This window comes from Mesoplodon bidens, assembly GCF_964165515.1.
Source record: "Mesoplodon bidens genome assembly, chromosome: 14".
In the NCBI taxonomy this organism is placed as follows: domain Eukaryota; kingdom Metazoa; phylum Chordata; class Mammalia; order Artiodactyla; family Ziphiidae; genus Mesoplodon; species Mesoplodon bidens.
In genome coordinates, this window is record NC_138170.1 from 15,451,343 (window position 1) to 15,470,750 (window position 19,408).

Below are 19,408 nucleotides of genomic sequence, written 5' to 3' on the forward strand. Positions count from 1 at the left end.
CATTTGGTCCTTACAGCAACCTTATATAATGCATAACCTTATATCACATATAAGATACATCAGGCCGAGAAATGATCTTCCCCAGTATGCAAATGAAAGTCATGCTCAGAGCAGTTAAATAGTTTTTCTCCAGGCTACACATCTGGTGAACACAGAACTCAGGTCTCTTTAATTCCTAATCTCCCACCATAGGGCTCTACAACCCTAGGAAAAGACATTCATAAAAGGTGGCTTCACATCCCAAAATATTAAATCATTACTGGTACTCATTATAACATTTTGGTGTTCAACTAAAATAAACACTGATGGAACACTATGTGCACATCATCCACCATTATATTATGTAGCTGGCATCTTTTTAAACAAAATATTATCATGTAATTGATAACTGTATTAAAACAAATTAGAAAGGGTGAACCAGAAGGTAGGAGAGAAATATAAAAAAGAGTATCTTGGAAAATTCTTTCATAGTTTTACTTCCCATGATCCTGAGGTCGTGAAAGCAGCAGCTCTTCTCTTTGCAGAATGTCCTGGAAGCCCTTGGGGCTGAAGCAGATAGTAACCATTGTGGTGGAGACGGAGCAAATGGTAGCCAGAGACTAGCTTCACCACCATTAGCTACAGAATCATTTTGTAACTAAGCTTTTCATGATATAGATTTCCCTGGAGCAGGTTAAGTTTCACTTACAGAATGAGAGTTTTCACTCAGGAAATCATGTATAGGCAATACAAGAAAGGATGGGGCTGAATCTCTTGGCTTACTAGAAAAGTCACAGGGCAGCAAATGGACTATACAACTGGGGAGTACAAGAAGTCAGAAATTGGTGCAGAAATGACTACAGGAGTTCAAAAGCCACAAAGTGTCCATCTCAGCAATCTCTAATGCTCAGCAGAAACGGGGGTACCCCCAAGGAGAAGCTGGTAGAGGCAGCCAGTAGTGGAGACCAGGAGCTGCAGTCAGAGGCTAACTTCACCTCAGCTGTGCCTTAGGCCTTGTGGACTGTTTTGATGATGAAAGTGAGACACCATGTGAGGCACACCCGTGTGTCTCAGGTACCTGATCCCCTACAACTAAGCCCTGAGGCTTCTATCACTGGATTATAATATACTCTTCAAGTGAGCTGCCTTCTTTCAGAAAGCAGGCTGCCTTTGTCATTTCATCAACACATATGCTGTATAACCTCATCAGAAGCTGTGTCTCTACTGTCCTTCAAGACATCTCAAGGCAGGGAGTGTATCCACAGCCCCAGCACAGAGCAGACTGTGCAGTAAGCTCCATCACGACTACTGTCCTTCATGTGCCTCCACTGGCTCCCCTATGCCTCTTTCAAAGCATTTCCCCTCTAATTCTTAACTAACTCTATATTGCTCTTCTGGCTAAAGAGAGAAAACACAGCGAACACTGAAGGATTCCATATTTGATATAAGAATATCAAAGGGAATGCAACGCGGGGCTGGTGACCAGAAGATAATGATTCTACCTGAAACCCTGCCAGTCTAACCTTGTTAGCACATCCCTTGGTTCTAAGAATCTCCGAGTCCTCACGTGTCCAACAAGGGGGGCCAACAAGACAGCCAGTTAGGGTCTCCTGTAATTAGAATCATCTCTCCTTATACGGTAACCTCCTCTGCCAGGGGCCTGCAGGTAGACCCTTGATGACAACTGAGGGCAGCACTGCTCAGCCCATAAAAAGCACGGAGGGAGGACCACGGGAGAGGTCACTGGGAGCTATAAAGCCGAAACTCTTCCAAAGCAAGGGGAGTTTCAGCTACAAGTAAACCCCTTTGCATGTGATGCAGAAGGAATGCTACACAATGCATGACATGCAAATTCAGATTTAAACTTGGTCTTCCATACACAATACTTGAAATGCATGATATAATGCGATTTACTATTTGTTTTCCCTCCTCACCAAAAAAAGTATGGGGAAAACGGAGAACAGGAATCCCCCAGAAAGACCTAAAAGTATGTCAGTATCTTACTAAATACATAAAATTTTATATATTAAATATATATATATATATATACCTATTACTGCCTTACCTTTTCTGTTGGTATGAACTGAGTCCAAGTGTTGTCTCAGTCTGTGAAGGAAGAAAACAATGGTGAAAACACAGAAACCAAATCTTTATACTACAGACATACAGAATATCCAACATATTTGATTACAGTTTCAACTTTGACCTTATACTTACTTTCAGGTTAAACCTGTTCCCTAAATCATATGAAATGATTTGTCACACCATATAATTCAAATGAGAGAATAATTTGGATTAAATTTTAAACACACATGGAACTAATGCAAAGTAATAGGATTGATTTTTAGAAGCTTGCCAAACCAATACATCCTATGAGAAGAGTCCTCTTTCCAATTACTTTGTGAGGCTACACGTGTCTCTCACTGTTCACTCCTTCCCAACTGTGTGCAGGTGCTGGTCTACTATGGTTCCTGCCACCATGGAGCTTGAGGCATGGGGCGGGATAGGGGTAGGGGAAGTCAGTTATTTAAAAACTAAATAAATGTGTTTATACATTGAATAAAGGACTTTGGAAAAATTGGAAAGATGTTATGAAAGAGAATAAATAGGTGACATGCTTAAATATGTCATGAGGGAAGCCCTGTCTGAAGAGATAACATTTATACTGAAACCTAAAGGATAAAGAAGAGCTGTGTTTGGAGGTGGGATTTTGTGGTGGTGGAGAAAACAGCACGTGCAAAGGTCCTAGTACAGGAAAGAGCCTGGATGCTCAAGAAACAGACGGCAGGTCTATTTGGCTGGAGTTTAGAGAGAAGGGGGAGAGAAGCAGAAATGGGGTTGGAGGTGAGGCAGTGCCCTGTTATGTTGTGCCCTGGTAAGAAGCCATGCTAAGAAGTCTGGACTGTGTTGTACTCTAAATGCAGTACAAGGGGACTGAAATTGTAGGAGAGAAACAGAGACACAGACATGGTCTAGACGATTTAAGTGTTAAAGACATTATTTTGGCTGTAGTGTAGGATATGGATTAGAAGATCCAGCAATCACACTTCTAGGTTTATACCCCAAAGAACTGAATGCAGAGAGCAGGGACTCAACAGTTATTTAGATATCCATGTTCACAGCAGCATTATTCACAATTGCAAAGCATGGAAGCTACGCAAGTGCCTACTGATGAATAAATGAAGAAACAAAATGCGGTGTATACATACAAAAGAATATTATTCAGCCTTGAAAAGGAAGGAAATTCTGACATATGCTACAACATGGATGAACCATGAAAACTAAGTCTACACTTAGACTAAATGAAACAAGCCAGTCACAAAAGGACAAAAACTATATGATTCCATTTACATGAGGTACTTAGAGTAGACAAATTCATAGAGACAGACAGTAGAATGCTGGTTGCCAGGGTCTGCAGTAGGGGGAATGGGGAATTGTTGTTTAATGGGCACACAGTTTCGGTTTGCGATGAAAATAAAAGGTCTGGAGCTAGATGGTGGTGATGCAGAAACAAATGCGAATGTACTTAATGCCACTGAAATGTACACTTAAAAATGGTTAAAATTGTAATTTTATGTTATGCATATTTTACTACAATAGAAACAAAAGGTATAGCAATCAAGACAGTGTGGCACCAGTATAAAGACAGACAAAACAGATCAACAGAACTGGAGAAAACTCAGAAACGAACTCACACATTTATAGTCAACTTGATTTTCTACAAAGGCATCAATGTAATTCAGTAGAGAAACATGTATCTTTTCAACAAGTGGTGCTGGAACAACTGGACAAAGCTTGGGGGAAAATGAACCCTTACCCTTGTATCACACCATGCACTCAAATTAATTTTAGATAAATCATAGTTGTAAGCATAAAAACTAAAATTATAAAGCTTCGACAAAAAAATAGATTATATTTGCAACATTCAAACAGACAAAGATTTCATGAACAGGACAAAAAAAACCACTAGTCATAAAAGAAAAAACTGATGGATTGGACTTCAACAAATTTTTAAAAATACACTCACCAAAAGACATTGCTATGAAAATGAGAAGGCAAACCACATACTGAGAGAAAATATTTGCAAATCACCTATTTGATGAAGGACTTGTATCTTGAACATATGAAGAACTTATGAATCTGAATAATAAGAAAACCACCCAGTTTTTAAAAATGAGCAATTCTACAAATGTCAGTTAAGCACATGAGAAGATGCTCAGAACCAGTTATCAAGGGCAAGTAAATTTAAACTTCAACGATACACTACAACCTACAATAATGTCCAAAATGGAAAAGACTGACGATACTAAGGGTTGGCAAGGATATGCAGTAACTGGAACTTTCATACACTGCTGGTGGGAATGTAAAACAGAATCCCCATTTTAGAAGAAGCTTGGCAATTTCTTACAAGTTAAACTTAAAACACCCACCATATGACCACTCTGAGATATTTGCCCAAGGGAAACAAAAGCATAAGTCCATACAAAGACTTATACATGAATGTTTATGGAAGCCTTATTTGTAATAGGTCAGTGCTGGAACAACCCAAATTTCCATCAACAGATGAAGTGACACATGAATTGTGGTATGGGATAGAACAGTAGAATACTACTCAGCAATAAAAAGAGAGTAAACTCAAAGACTAGGAACCTTTCTTTTTCTCTATTAAGTATTTCTTTATTATTTTAGAAAAAATATTTTTAAAAGAACAGAAAATAATATTAGAATGGGGAAAAAGGAGTAAACTACTGATACATGCAACAACATTGATAACTCTTAAAATATCATGCTGAGTCAAATTCCCAAAAAGTACATTCTATATGATTCCATTTATATAACATAATTTAAAGTATAAACTGATGGTGTCAGAAAGCAAATCAGTGGTTGCCTAGAGATGGAGAGTGAGGGTAGAGGGATTACCAAGGGTCACAAGTAAACTTTTGGGGGCCATGGATACATATATTTATTGTCTTGATTGCAGTAATGCTTTCACAGGTGTATAATATGTCGAACTTTTCAAATCGTACACTTTAAACATGGACAGTTTACTGTGTGTCACTTTTACTTCAATAAAAAGTACAACCTAAGAATTCTAGGACATGCTAAACTGTGGTCCCCATCTGGAGCTGACAGAAAGGAGACTCAGGAAGTGTAGCACCCATGTATACTTTCTGGAGGGGAAAAAAATATCTTCATGAAGACAATCTGGCCAAGATGATTACTCATGAAGAATTGCAAATGAGGAAGCTGTCTTGTGAAAGATAAGCAGATACAGTAAAGAAACTGTGGAAATAAGGTTAGAAAAGCAGAAAGTAAATGTTGTTTTTGAAGTATAAGCCACAAAATAGAAAAGTCATTTAACTATAATAAGAATAAAAATCTCAGCACAACCCTAAATATTGAGAGAAAAGGAAAGATCACAATAGACACTATTTTGTTTCTGAAGTAATTTGAGAAATGAAGGTTTAAACGTATCTTAAATACGTATCTGAAACTTAAGCCCCGAAATTGAGAGAAAACAAAAAGGAAAGCATAAAAATTAGGTAGAATAGATTAAACACATATATAGCATGATTAAATGAGATAAACTCATCTATTAAGAAAGACAAAAGGATCATGTTGAAAAAACAAAGCCCAACTATAGACTGTAAATACCTAACACAAAATGATTCAAAAATGTTGAAAGCCGAAGAATGAGCAAAAAATAAACAAGGTAAATGCCTCCTCCCACCCCACCCCCCAGAAAAGAAGAGAAAAATCAAGCAAAAAAAGGGTAACATTAGTAACAATGAAAAGATCTGCTATTTAAGTATTTTATAACTGAACAGCAAAAAGAAAGAAAAAGAAAGAAACTGGGGAAAAGAATACTGTGATTGAAATATAAGCAAAGAAAAGGAGGCAAATCACTTAAAGAAAAATAAATGGCTAGTAATCATATGAAAAAAGATGGTCAGCTCACCAAACTATGAAGCAATCCCTAGAAGAGGCTGAGATTTCCTATTTCACCATCTGATTAGTGGAAACCTTTGAACTTTATGCTCAGAGATAAGGGTCTGTCAGGAGTACTCAGGGCCCTAGAAAATGCCTGTGCCATGTATTTCTGTATTTCTATCAAATATAAGACATACCTACAATATTTCAAAGTAAACTTCACTGAATCACAGATACTTAAAGTTGGTAACGCTTGACATATTGCAAATGATCTTTTCACTGTGCATCTACAAAGATAAGCACAATTCCCACCCACAAGTCAGACTCCATTCTTCTGTTGCATTTAAGGGCTCCAGTCTCAGCCTAGCTCACTGCTAGGCTCCACATTCCAGACCAGTCTGAGCACAGCCTCTCTCAGAGAGCACCCCAAAGGGATATAAAGGAGGAAAACGAACTATTCTTCCACTCAAATGGAAAAGACCGCAAAAATAAGTATGTGATATATTCTCAAACAGTATTAAATTCTCTTATCACAAAAATAATATATAAGTTTATCCCTATAACCTAGTGGTTCCAATTGGGGGCAATTTTGTCCTCCGGGGCATTTGCCAATGTCTAGAGACATTTTTGATGGTTGCAACTGAAAGGGCTACTGGCATCTAGAGGGTAGAGGCCAGGGATGCTGCTAAACACCCTACAACACGTAAAACAGTCTTCTTTCCTCATCTCCCAGCAAGGAATTACCTGGTCGAAAATATAAATATTGCCAAGACTGAAAACCCTACTGTAACCTGAATTTTATAAAGACATATCAATAATTTAATTTTCATTTGTAATAACATCTCCTTACATTATAATTCAAAGTGCATAACTGCCACAACTGTCTCTATCTCTACTGGTCCTTGCAGCTCTTAATACACTGGAAACACTCAAATTATATTTACCAGTCCAGGATCAAACAGTATATGTCAGAATTCAAATCTTGTGCTCTTATCTGTAATTATTACACACTTATTATGACATATCCTTTTTTTTTTTTTTGGCTTTGTGGCTTGCGGGATATTAGTTTCCCAACCAGGGATTGAACCCATGCCCTCAGGAGTGAAAGTGTGGAGCCCTAACCACTGAACTGCCAGGGACTTCCCGACATACTCTTGATAAGACTGTATATGCCTAAAACTGACTTCTTTTAGCTTACACAAGCTGAAGTTGGCCATTCATTTCCTTTTATGTATATTTTACATTATTTTCTTAGTGGTTACCCTTATAAATTATAAATTATAATTTATATCTTAAATCTACAACAAACTTGTTTGAATTCCTACCAGCTCAGCTTCAATAGTATACTTAATTCTGTCATTTTTCTATTTGTTTTCTACATGCCTTATACTGTTTTATTCCCTCATTTCCTATAGTCCTGTCATCTTTTGGTTTAGTTGATTTTTTGGTAGTGAAATGTTTAAATTCATTTTGTGTATTTCCTATATTATTTTCTTTGTGGTTACCATGGGGATTAATCTAACATCCTAAAGTTATAACACTCTAATTTGAACTTTTATCAGATTTAACTCAATCACACTCAATGTGTACTTCTTTACAGCTCCATCCCTACTTCTTTTGGTTGATAATGTCACAGAATTTCTTCTTTTTGTATCCAAAAACAAACTAATAATTCTTTTAAGTACATTAGTCTTTAAATTATATAGAAAACAAAATGTGGAGTTACAAACCAAAGTGACAATAATCCTTGCTTTTAGACTTTTTTTTTAATGTTATTAGTCTCAAATCTTGTAGAAAACAAAAAGTGGAGTTTCAAACCATTGTTACAATAATACCAAGTTTTAAACTGCCCATGTATTTACTTTTACTGTGATCTTTATTTCTTCATATGGCTTTACGTTATTGTCTAGTGTTCTCTCATTTTTACCTGCAGGACTCCCTTCAGCATTTCTTGCAAGGCAGGTCTAATGGTAAAGAGCTTCCTCAGCTTTTGTTTATCTGGGAATGTCTTAATTTCTCCCTCACTTTTGAAGAACAGTTCTGTCAGTTATAGGATTCTTGGTTGATAGTTTTTTCCTTCTAATACTTTGAATATATGGGTCCACTGCCTTCTGGTCTCCAAAGTTTGTGATGAGAAATCTCTTAATAACTTATCAAGGATCCTTTTTATGTGATGAGTCCCGTTGCTCTTGTTGCTTTCAAGATTTTCTTTGCCTTTTTAAGGTCTGATTTAACATGTCCCAGTATGAGTCTCTGAGTTCATCTTACTTGGAGTTCACTGAGCTTCTTGGATGCTTATATTCATGTCTTTCATTAATTTGTGATATTTTCAGGCATTATTTCTTCAAGTATTCTGTCTCTTTCTCTTTTTACCTTTCAGGACTCCCACAATGCATATGTTGGTTCACCTGATGGTCTTAGGCTCTACTGACTTTTCTTTAATCTTTCTGTTCCTCAGCATCGAGAATTTTTCACTTCAGTTATTGTATTTCCAGCTCAATTTTCTTTTTAAGTTCTTTTTTCCCCAGCTTCACTGAGGTATAGTTGGAAAATAAAAATTGTTTATATTTAAGGTATACAATGTGATGTTTTGATATACATATACATTGTGAAATGATCACCTCATATACTTTTTTCTTGGTGAGAGCAATTAACTACTATCTTAGCAAATTTCAAGTATACAATACAGTATTATAACTACAGTCATGTTGTACACTAAATCTCTAAAAGTTATTCATCTTGCAAAACTGAAATATTGTAGAAAAACTGAAATGAAAAATTCATTAGAACGATTCAAAGGCAGATTTGAGCAGGCAAAAGAAAGAATTAGCAAACTTGAAGATAAGACAGTGGAAATTCTCGATTCTGAGGAACAAAAGGATGAAAGATTAAAGAAGAGTCAGCATTCCTCTTATCAGCAAAATCTGACTGCTCTCAGTTTGTGCCCTTCTAGGGGTACTTCTGCTTCTTGGATGGATTCTGAATTTCTCTTCAAAGTATTCTGGTACCAATATTTACTTCTATGTCAGTGTTTCTGTACAAGAATGAGAGCTAGGGCTGCCTACTCTGCCGTCTTGATGATGTCACCCATCAAGGTTTTCTACCTTTTTATTGATATTTCCATTTTATTCGTACATTGTTTTCTTGATTTTCTTCACACCTTCCTTTAGTCCTTTGAGCACCCTTAAGGTGACTGTTTTAAAGTAGATCTACTTCAAATTTGTATAGTAGAACTGCCACCAGCTCTTTTTCAGATAGTTTCTGTTGATTAATTTTTTCATTTGAATGAGCCATACTTTGTTTCTTTTTGTACACTGGGATTTTTTGTCTAAAACTGGATATTTGAATTTAATAATGTAGTAACTCTGGGTGTCAGATTCTCCTCCTTTTCCAGAGTTTGCTATCTGTTTGCTTCTGTTTATTGTTTTTGGTTTTATGATGTAGGCTATGTCTGTGCCAAAGATAAGCCTGAGGTGTAAACTTAAGGTCTTCTCAGGTGTTTTATGAACCTGGGTTTCTCCCTGAACATTCAAAGTGATTTTCTAATTTCCCCCATATATGCAGTGGCTTTTGAAGGTTGTCAGCCCTTTAAATCTTCTGGTTCACTTCAGGGTGAGGAACTTTTAACCATGGGGGAGTTGCAACAATAATGGCCGCCTGCCTCTCTGTCTAAACCTCTGCGATCAAAAGCAGCAATCAGGGCATGGATCCCCAATATTTGGAGGACAGAATCCTTTTCTGCCCACAGGCTTCTGCAAGCTGTGTGCAAGCTGTTTGATGAACATGCAGAGCTGCTTACCACAGGGCAGGGGGTGAGGGTGGGTAACTGCTTCTAGGCTAAGAGCTGAAATGGACCATATTTTACTTTAATTTACCTCAAGCCTTCCGCTTGAAGCTATAAGCCTTCAAAAGACTCCAGAGTCCCAATATAGTTATACTATTTTTGTTATTGGTGTGAGGTCAAAGTTTTATTTCTCCCATATAGATATTCACTTGTCCTAGCATCCTTTATTGACTGTTCCCCAATATTTTCTTTCCCCAATATTCTTCAGCGACACTTTATTCATAAATCAAGTATCCATATATGTGTGAGTCTGGCTAGACTCTGTTGCCTTTTCTGATCTATAGAAGTGGTAAAATTCATACGGCTCAACATAAACATAGAAATGCAGTTGTTTTTTATGTATCAACTGTTATCCTGCTGAATTGCTTATTGAATCTAGTAACTTATCTGTAGATGCTTTGGATGACCTCCATAAACTATCATAATCTGAGGTGCATAACATTTTTTTCTTCCTTTCCAATCCTTTTAGTTTTTAATTCTTTTTCTTGTCTTTATTTATTTTTAAAATTTATTTATTTATTTATTTATGGCTGCGTTGGGTCTTCGTTGCTGTGTGCGGGCTCCCTCCAGCTGCGGTGAGCAGGGGCCACTCTTTGTTGCGATGCACGGGCTTCTCATCGTGGTGGCTTCTCTTGTTGCAGAGCACAGGCTCTAGGTGCGTGAGTTTCAGTAGTTGTTCTTGTCTTACTTTATTGGCTACAACTAGCATGATGTTGAATATAAGTGGTATTTAGTGGGCATCTTTGTTTGATTCATTCTTCATCTCAGAGATAAAACTTACAGCATTTCACTGTTAAGTATGTTGTTTACCATAGTTTTTTCCACACTCCTCCTCCTTAATAGATATCCTTTATTATATGTGTCAGCTGGAGTTCTCAGCAAGATCCTGAGGCAGAATCCTCAGTGTCTGCTCACCTTAAGAACTGACTCAGCTTCCTACGTTCTATACACCAGATCTTAGTAGCCTTGCCAAGCAGGAATTACAATGGTCAAAATACTAACTAAAGAAAACACGGGCTAAGAGGATTGCTACGATTTCTAATCATATCCTAACATTACTAGTGATAACGCATGGAATGCACTGGAAAGAAATGCACATGCATCATACTGTGGAAAGAGCTCTGGAACCAGGAAGCTGAGTACTTACTGGATGCTGGATTCTCACTCTAGCAACTGAATATTCTATGAGCCTCGTTTTCCTTTTCTTTAAAAAGAAAATAGGAAATCAAGTCCAAACTTTCTAGCAAATTTTTAATGTTCTTACAATTTTTACTGACTTACCGTCAATTAATTTTTAGGACTTAAAAAAAATCACCATGAGCCAAGCCACATGAATGTAACATAAATTCCACAATCTGGGAACGAATGCTCTCAAGCAAAATTTTAATTTTAAATAATGTAAAACAAGGTTGTTGCTTTGACTCTCTTCCTGCTTTAGCTTTAATTTAATTTGGAGAAACCCAATAAATATTCTGCCACAGAAATGCTACATTAACATACTTCTCTTCTAATCACAAGAAACCAGGGGCTGTTTAAGAAATAGCTGAACTTATTGGCAAATTATCGCCAGAAAGAATGGCATTATGTCAAAATTAAAACAGTTGTTCCGAGGAAACGTTCTTCAACATTAAAATGAATGATTTTTATAAATTTCTGTTCAGAGGGGTCTTCTGTTCTGTTACTTGCAGATATATAATCCACTATATACAGCATCTGGACATTAGGCATTCTGCAGGAGGCTTAGTGAGCTTTCACTGTGGCTGAGGTAACCAGTGGTAATACCTGCCCTTAACACTCCAGTCTAAAATCACCTTAGCTATAAAACTCTGAGGCCTCCCCCAAGCTCTGGTCCAAGCATTTCAGCAGGTCCAGAGAGGATGAGCAAATGGCATCCCAGCTGACGAGCTCTCCCACACCCAAGTCCTTTTAGACGTGAATTAACAGCCTCCCCCAGCAAAAGCACGTCAATCAAAATGGATCATCAACTTGCAACCTAGATGTCCAGTTCCTGACGGACATAATAAATCCTTTTTCAGTCAGTAAAGGGTAACTACACTCAGAGAATTTTTTAGAAATTCAGTCCTGAGTTGCCTGCTCTCTAGATCCTGCAGATCACCAAAAGGGAGATGTTTAAAACAGTGATTTCTACAGGTTCTCCAAGTTCTCATCTTGCAACAGATTAAAGAACTAGAATAAGAGACTAAGATCATTTTCTAGCAAGGTGGCTTTACAAAACTGGAGATCATTATATATCTTCAGTTGTTATTCACTTTTAAAATATAAAAAGCCATACAAAGACTTTCTGCAAGGACCATGCAGCCACTGCCTGCTGCGTTTCTCAACATCTCTTATGTAAAAGCAGAATAATAAATTTATTAAAAAATTTAGAAACAGGGAAAAAGTTTTCATCCGAAACATTTATTTGCTTCATTGTCAGAGAAAAAGAACCTTACAACCCATCACTTTTTTCCTTGCTTACTTTGTTTGGCTTAGTGTCTGAAATCTAAATTTATGCTAAAACGCAAATCTTATTCCAAGTCCCTAGCAGAATTATTTCTCTATTGCCTTGATCTAACTTTAATTTTCACTTTCTTGCCTTTATTATAAGCTATAGAACTATTTAAGTCATGTATTTAGTTATAAGTAAGTAAACAAATACATCATAGGCAGCATCATGTAACAAAGAGACTAACAATCACACCTGGAGTGAGAAGACCAGAATTCTAATACCCATGCCATTACTGCAAAGTCATGGGATCGTGGGCAACTTTCTTAATCTAAACCTTGGTTTCCCCTGAATATAACATGAATAAAAAAATTATCAGCCATGCTATCAAATAACATGGTATTTAAAAACACATGTTATTATTACAAAGGTGGTGAGTACTGTAAGACAGGCATAGAATATGAAAAAAGTTTGGAAGGAGAAAATCAGCCACAAAAATCAGGGTTGGTTAAGATGGCTTTTACTGTCTCTTTCAGCTCTGAAATTCTAGAACTGCTTTTTAGCTGAGAAGACTAAAATAGGCTTCACGGTGATATGTCAGCTACGTCTGAAAGGCAGAATAGGATTTTTATCAGATTACACTTTCTAATTTTATGTATAATATATATATATAAAGACATGGCTTAGAATGGCTAGTGGAAGGATGATATAGATGTAAATCTGCAGAACTTATATCCTCTGGAGAAGTTCTCTTCCAGATAAATATTTTGAGGTCCAACATCCGAATTCAGCGTTTCACTCACTGGCTCCATACTAATAGAGCTTACCACCAATTCCACTGCTCCTGATCTGACTCTCCCCACCTAACCTCTCAACATCCCCCAGAAATATTTTATTTAAAAGGTAATCCATACAGCTAAGGAGGTATTTATTATTACCAATGACTCTACTGCCCTGTCTGCATATGAAGCTCATAAAATATATTTCATATGAACCAGTTACGGTTTAAAAGAAAAATAATAACCAGATGTTATTCAAGGCTTGACACTGAGATAATTCTTCAAGCTTAAAATAAAATTACCTGTAGAAGCCCTCCATCATCAAAACGCAGTACTTCTATTATGCTCTCCGACTGAATAAATGCTGTGAAGGAAACAAAACATATTATCACTTAATGGGAACATAAATTTCATTTAAATAAAATCTTTTAAAGTTAATTACTACAACTTAATATTTTGAAAATATACTGCTTGATGGTGATGGCTGAAGAGAAAAATCTGACTCGTTCTTCAGGATTTTAGTAACTATGAAACCAAAACAATACAACCCAATTGAAAGTATTTTTAACAACCTACAGGCTATGTAAGCCACTCACAAAATATTTACTCCTGCTATACTGCCAGAAAGCACAAAACAGTAAAATTCAACTAGATGCAGCTGATTATTTTCACTGATAGATTAACTGAAAATAACATAAACACATAGGAAACATCACTAGAGGATTTTATTTCCCCCCAAAATGGTAAGCTGAAGTTCTATATCATTTGCTCATTTGTAGTGATGACAGGACCTGGGATCAATGGTCAAAACTCACTTGGTGGGGGAGTGGGCAAGGAGAATGGCAAAAGGAGATTATTCCATTCCAAGAAACTGAGTACAATGCAAAGACAGGGTATTTAAAAAGCTAACGTACGTTTACCATACAATCCAGCAATTGTGCTCCTAAATATTTACCCAACTGATTTGGAAATTTATGCCCACACAAAAATCTGCAAGCATTTCCTTATAGCAGCTTTTTTTTTCATAATCATCAAAAACTGGACACAATCAAGATGTCCTTCAATAGCTGAATAAAGAGACAAAAGTAGATTAACCATACAGTGGAATATTAGTGATAAAAAGTAAAAGAAAGGGCTACATGCTCTATGATTTCAAGTATATGCCATTCTGGAAAAGGCAATACTACAGAGATGGTAAAAAGATCAGTGGTTGCTAGGGGTTTGGAGAAAGAAAGGAAGGGTGGAATAAGTAAAGCATGGGGAATTTTTCAAAGCAGTGAAACTCTTCTGTATGATACTGTAATGGTAGATGCAATTAACTCTATGCATTTGTCAAAAGCAGAACTTCACAGCACAAAGCGTGAATCTATTGTATACAATTAAAAAAAAATCGTTTAGGAGATCAGGAATCCCAAGATAGACTACAGAATATGACAAAACAATTTAACTACATAGCAAAGGTATGAAACCATCTCCCTGAAGTAGGGTGGAGGGGGGAAAGGTGCTGACCTAAGTAATTTGGAAATGAGTGGAATCTGTAAGACTAAAGGCAACAGAAACTGTACATAAGCACTATCTCTAGTTAATAAAGTTATTTTCCACAGGGGTTTGGGTTAACCATCCTGACGCTGCTATACATGTACACTGGAATTGAACAACTAAATATATGGATGGTGGATGGTGAGAGATTTCTCACTGTCAGAATAAGAGTTTACACAAAAACAAGGGAAGGAGGCTAGAACAATCTATGTGGTAATGGATTAGAGTTGGCAACATCAGTACAAACTCATGTTGAGCTTAATAGAGATACAGATGGTTGCATATAAAAATATTTACAGATGTGCATGTACACAGGTTAGTATACACACATGGATTACAAGCCAGTAGCAAAAAGCACATCTAGCACCTAGATCTTGGGTTCTACTACCATTCCCCAATAAAAGGAACAGGGGCTTCTTGGAGAAATGGCTGAATCTAGGACTGGGGCAGGAAATACACAAGATGAAATGGGAGCAACTTGTGCCAGAAAGTGCTTAAAAAAAAAAAAAAGGCTTACATTGATGGGAATATGTCAAACAGATGTAAGAGTTAACAGTAAGTGTTCCCAAATGGCCAAAGCTGGAACAACTTGGGCAATAACATAAGTCAAGCAGTACTGGATTAAAACCCGAAGTATCAAATAAATATCTGAGTCCATACTGGTATAAATAAATGAATGAATAAATAAACATGGGGGAGAAGAGACAAAACTTTCAGGCAGAAGAATTCTAAACAATTTATATAGAAACTCTTCCACTTAGAAGGTGGAACATAGCTCCCCATTCCTTAAGCATGGGATGCATATAGTGACTCCTAAAGAAAACAGTATGGAAAAGAGGAAAAAAAGAGTAACTTTACAATGGAGAAACCTGACCAACGTTACCTCAGTCAGATGATCAAGGTCAATATCCACAGGGAAAGGTCATGTGGACAGTACCCTTGATAGGTCATAACAAAAATGGCACTTTATCTCTGTGGTCTTCCTCCCCAAATCACATAACTCCAGACTCATCATGAGAAAAACATCAGACAAATCCCAACTGAGGGACATTCTACAAGACACCTGACCAGTACACTCCTGAAAACTGTCAAGGTCATCAAGAACCAGAAAAGTTTGAGAAACTGTCACAGACCAGAGAAGTCTAAGGAGACATGACTACTAAATGTAATATGCTATTTTGGATGGGATTCTAAAAAAGAAAAAGGAAATCAGGTAAAAACTAAGGAAACCTGAATAAAATATAAACTGTACTTAATAATAATATACTAATACTGGTTCATTAATTGCAAAAAAAGTACCATATTAATGTGAGATGTTAATAATTGGGCAAACTGGGAGAGGGGTATAATATGGGAACTCTGTACTATATTTAGAATTTTTATATAAATCTGAAACTGTTCTAAAATGAAAAGCTTATTTTTTAAAATGCATGAAACCATGGTGCTTCACTTGGCTTAACATGACCCTCACTGGCTCCTTTTTGTTGGTCTTTGGGTAGTCCACGAAGAAGCCTACTGTCTAATCCCATGTACCTGGCTTTTTCAGTATGACCAAAGCTGAAAGTCACGCAGCAGATGAGATGCCAGCTAATGAGATCACTTCACCTACTAGCATGGTGTCTTTCCTGCCTGCTGAGCATCGATTTCCTCTTATTCTCTTAATCACACCCTGATTTTATTTTGGGAAAGCCCTGTCCTCCATTTCTTGTGTTTCTCTTCAACCACAGCTCCAACTTGCTCTAACCTGCTCATTCCCCACCAGTTCTTCGTATATACAGAACATTCAGTAACACTGAGTGCGTGAATGAAATCCCACCTTTCTGCTCAGGTGTAAGTACTGGTATTTGCACACATTGATACAAACGAACTCTTTCTGGTTACCTCTAGTCTTAGCTTGTAGCTGCCTTTCAAAAGTGAGATCAGAGCTAATGGCTCCAACGGAATTACTGACATAGAGTACATGTGGAGTACACAAAAATGTCTCCAAATAAAGTGATAAACCATTAAGAAAAAAGAACTGTGAATGTAAAAGGCTCTGCCCAGCTCACCCATCCCATTTCTCATCCCCTCCCCCACCCTTTTAACATAAAGTGAAATTTTAGATGATCCAGAAAACCGTTTTGTTATACTCCTGTTGAATACAGATTTACTGATGTAAGAACACAATGAACAAGAATTAACTGAACAGTCAGATGCTCACAATGTACAAAAAGTCTAGCTCCCAGTTAGACGCTTTCCATCTAGTTAGCAGAGAAAACAGACCAAAAAAAGTAACAGAAATGTGCTATATCTGGTGCCTGCAAATCGAGTTATGATATAATGACCATCACGTAAGTTCCCACCATCAAGCTAGATCAGACCTTTAACTGATGAGAACTTTACTAAAGAAAGAAAAGCAGTAATATAATTTGGGTGTATTGTATTTTTAATTAGGAGCTTTAAAAAAAAACCCAAAAACATGAATTACCTTAGTTGAAAAAAATTAAGAGCGGCAGCTATTTTATAAAGTCCTGAAAGGGAAATATTGTGCTATACGTCAACAGCTTTCCTTAAAATATGTAGAAATGAATAGGATTCAACTCTGGCATAAAACAAATTAGAGTATTTTGCTTTAAATGATCAGTCATAGTAACTTCAAATTATATGCCTAGAAAAACAGAATATGTACTTAATCATTTAATGTGTCAACAGTTATTAAGCTATACATTACAAAAAGTAACAAAAGCAGGTCAAGTTCACACATCTCCATATCTCTAGATTTGAAACCACAACTGACAGCTACTTCCTCTCCCAAGAATTTTTGTCCCTTATTTTACACTCTAAAGGAATCCCAAACTGTCTCAATGTTCCCCAGTTAAAGCAGCAATCTGATGTATCAGAAATAAGAATACCATCTAATAATTATCAATCACTGTGTTATTAAACTTCAAACTAATCCTATGACATAGACTTTATGGATTCCATTTGAAGATAAGCAGGCACAGCGAGGTTAGGCTCGAAGTCACTCAGCAAGAAAGTGGCTAGAGAGGGGCCATAAATTTCAGCAATGGGACCCCAGAACCTACGCTTCTAAACACATCACTATTTACTTTCAAAGTAAAGTGACACTAATGCTCACAACCAACAGTACCTTTAAGCAACCTAATTTTAAAAGTCAGCCATGTATTTCCAATAACAAGGGAGGAAAGGAGGACATATAAACACAAGAGGTTTCAGTTCTGGCTTTTATGATTCTATGGGCATTTACTCTGTGCAGCTGGGCTGGGTAAGACCTACTTTAAGCGCCTCATATTCACCCACATCACCATGATGTCTGAGAGTAACAAAGACATTTATTTTCAGCGGAAAAATCTCAGTGTGTCAGTTATTTATCACTTACTTTCAAAACAGAAGATCAGAAATTGAGTTTACTTCCCTATCTCATTTAAATGACATTTAAATGTCATTTAAAAGAATGACATTTATAAGAATGACATTTATAAGACAAAAATATCTTCACTTTAAGGGCAAATCTTTCTCTACTATAATTAGGGTTTTTTTTTCTTTTAGGTAGAGATTCTTTTTTCTGAACACTGCAAATGATGACTAGATACAATGCTTGTTTTCAGACATCTTTTATAATAATTCATGAAAACAATGAATGTTGTAAATAGTTAGTAGGAATACATGTCATTTGGGCGTGTGTATGGGGGCGCAGGGGTGTGTACTGGGCATCAGGATCCTAGGCTGTCACCATCAAGTCTTTACTTTCTGGCCTTCACAGTCTCCTCACATGAGGGGAGGAGGCTGGACTAGTGAAATCCATGATTTTTTTAAAAATCAAGAGAAGAAAGGGGCACACAGGCAGGACTTGAAAGGACTCCCAAATCCTGCGTCAAAGAGCCACCCTGCCTGGAACCTCTTCTCGTGGTTGGTGTCTCCCCCTTCAAGTCTCAGCCTCAACAGTACTCTCAGAGGGGACCCCCAGTGACTGCTCCAAGCCACTCCCTGTCCCCTCTATCCATGCCCTATTTTAACTCTTATCACAACCTGTAAACAGTTTCTGGTTTGCTTGTCATCTAGCACAGAGTCTGGAAAATGGAAGAAAAGAAATATTGGTTAAAATAATGGCATTACTATCTCAGAATTAATTATTGTCAATGATATTAATGTCTCTTTTATAGTTACACTTGTTCAGGATTTTATTTCAACAAAAGGCTCAGTAACAAATATTTTTAAACATTCTGGACTAGGTTTGTATGGGTCCCTTCTATCCATAAAGATACTTTATGACTGGAACCTTGTTTCTTTCCTCATTAATTTTCTTATCTGAAAGAAGTAATACACACCTACTTTGTTATCTTCTTCCCACATTAAAAGTGCAAAGGAATTCATAAGTCAAATTCCAATTTTATCAAGACCACTCAGTATTACCAACTTCCTAAAGAAAGGCTGTGTCCATGTTGTTTACTAAAACTCAAAATATAGTTTTACGTGACTCAGATGTGCTGGACATACATCACACATCTAAAATGGTGAGTCACAAATGTTTTTCAAAATTAATGTTATAACTTATGATAAAATACCATAATTTTTATTTTATCCTAAAGTGCTTAATTTATATAAAAACATCAGCAAACTTGTTACAAAATGAATGGCTGAGAACCACCAATTACTCTAAACAAGCAACAGAAAATCACTAATACACTGAAGCTCACCCTACTGTGCTCCCTCATCCCTAGCACAAGCCAAGGTCAGTGGGAGCACCGGAGGCACCACACAAAACAAGCAGACCAAGGACTTCCCTGAAGGTCCAGTGGTTAAGTATGTGCACTTCCACTGCACGGGGTGTGGATTCAATCCCTGGTCGGGGAACTAAGATCCCGCATGCCACGCAATGTGGCCAAAACA

General features: G+C 36.9%; 1 protein-coding gene across 2 annotated transcripts in view; it reads right to left on the reverse strand.

The window, feature by feature from the left end:
- The window catches only part of TMEM131 (transmembrane protein 131), a 200,809-nt gene that overhangs the window by 131,776 nt on the left and 49,625 nt on the right, over positions 1-19,408 (reverse strand). For both annotated transcript variants that reach the window (XM_081254464.1, XM_081254463.1), the window contains exons 2-3: positions 13,282-13,343; positions 2,045-2,085 (exon numbers count right to left, since the gene is read on the reverse strand). In XM_081254464.1, the coding sequence (XP_081110590.1) occupies positions 2,045-2,085; positions 13,282-13,343 (103 nt within the window). The remainder of the gene's footprint in view (positions 1-2,044; positions 2,086-13,281; positions 13,344-19,408) is intronic.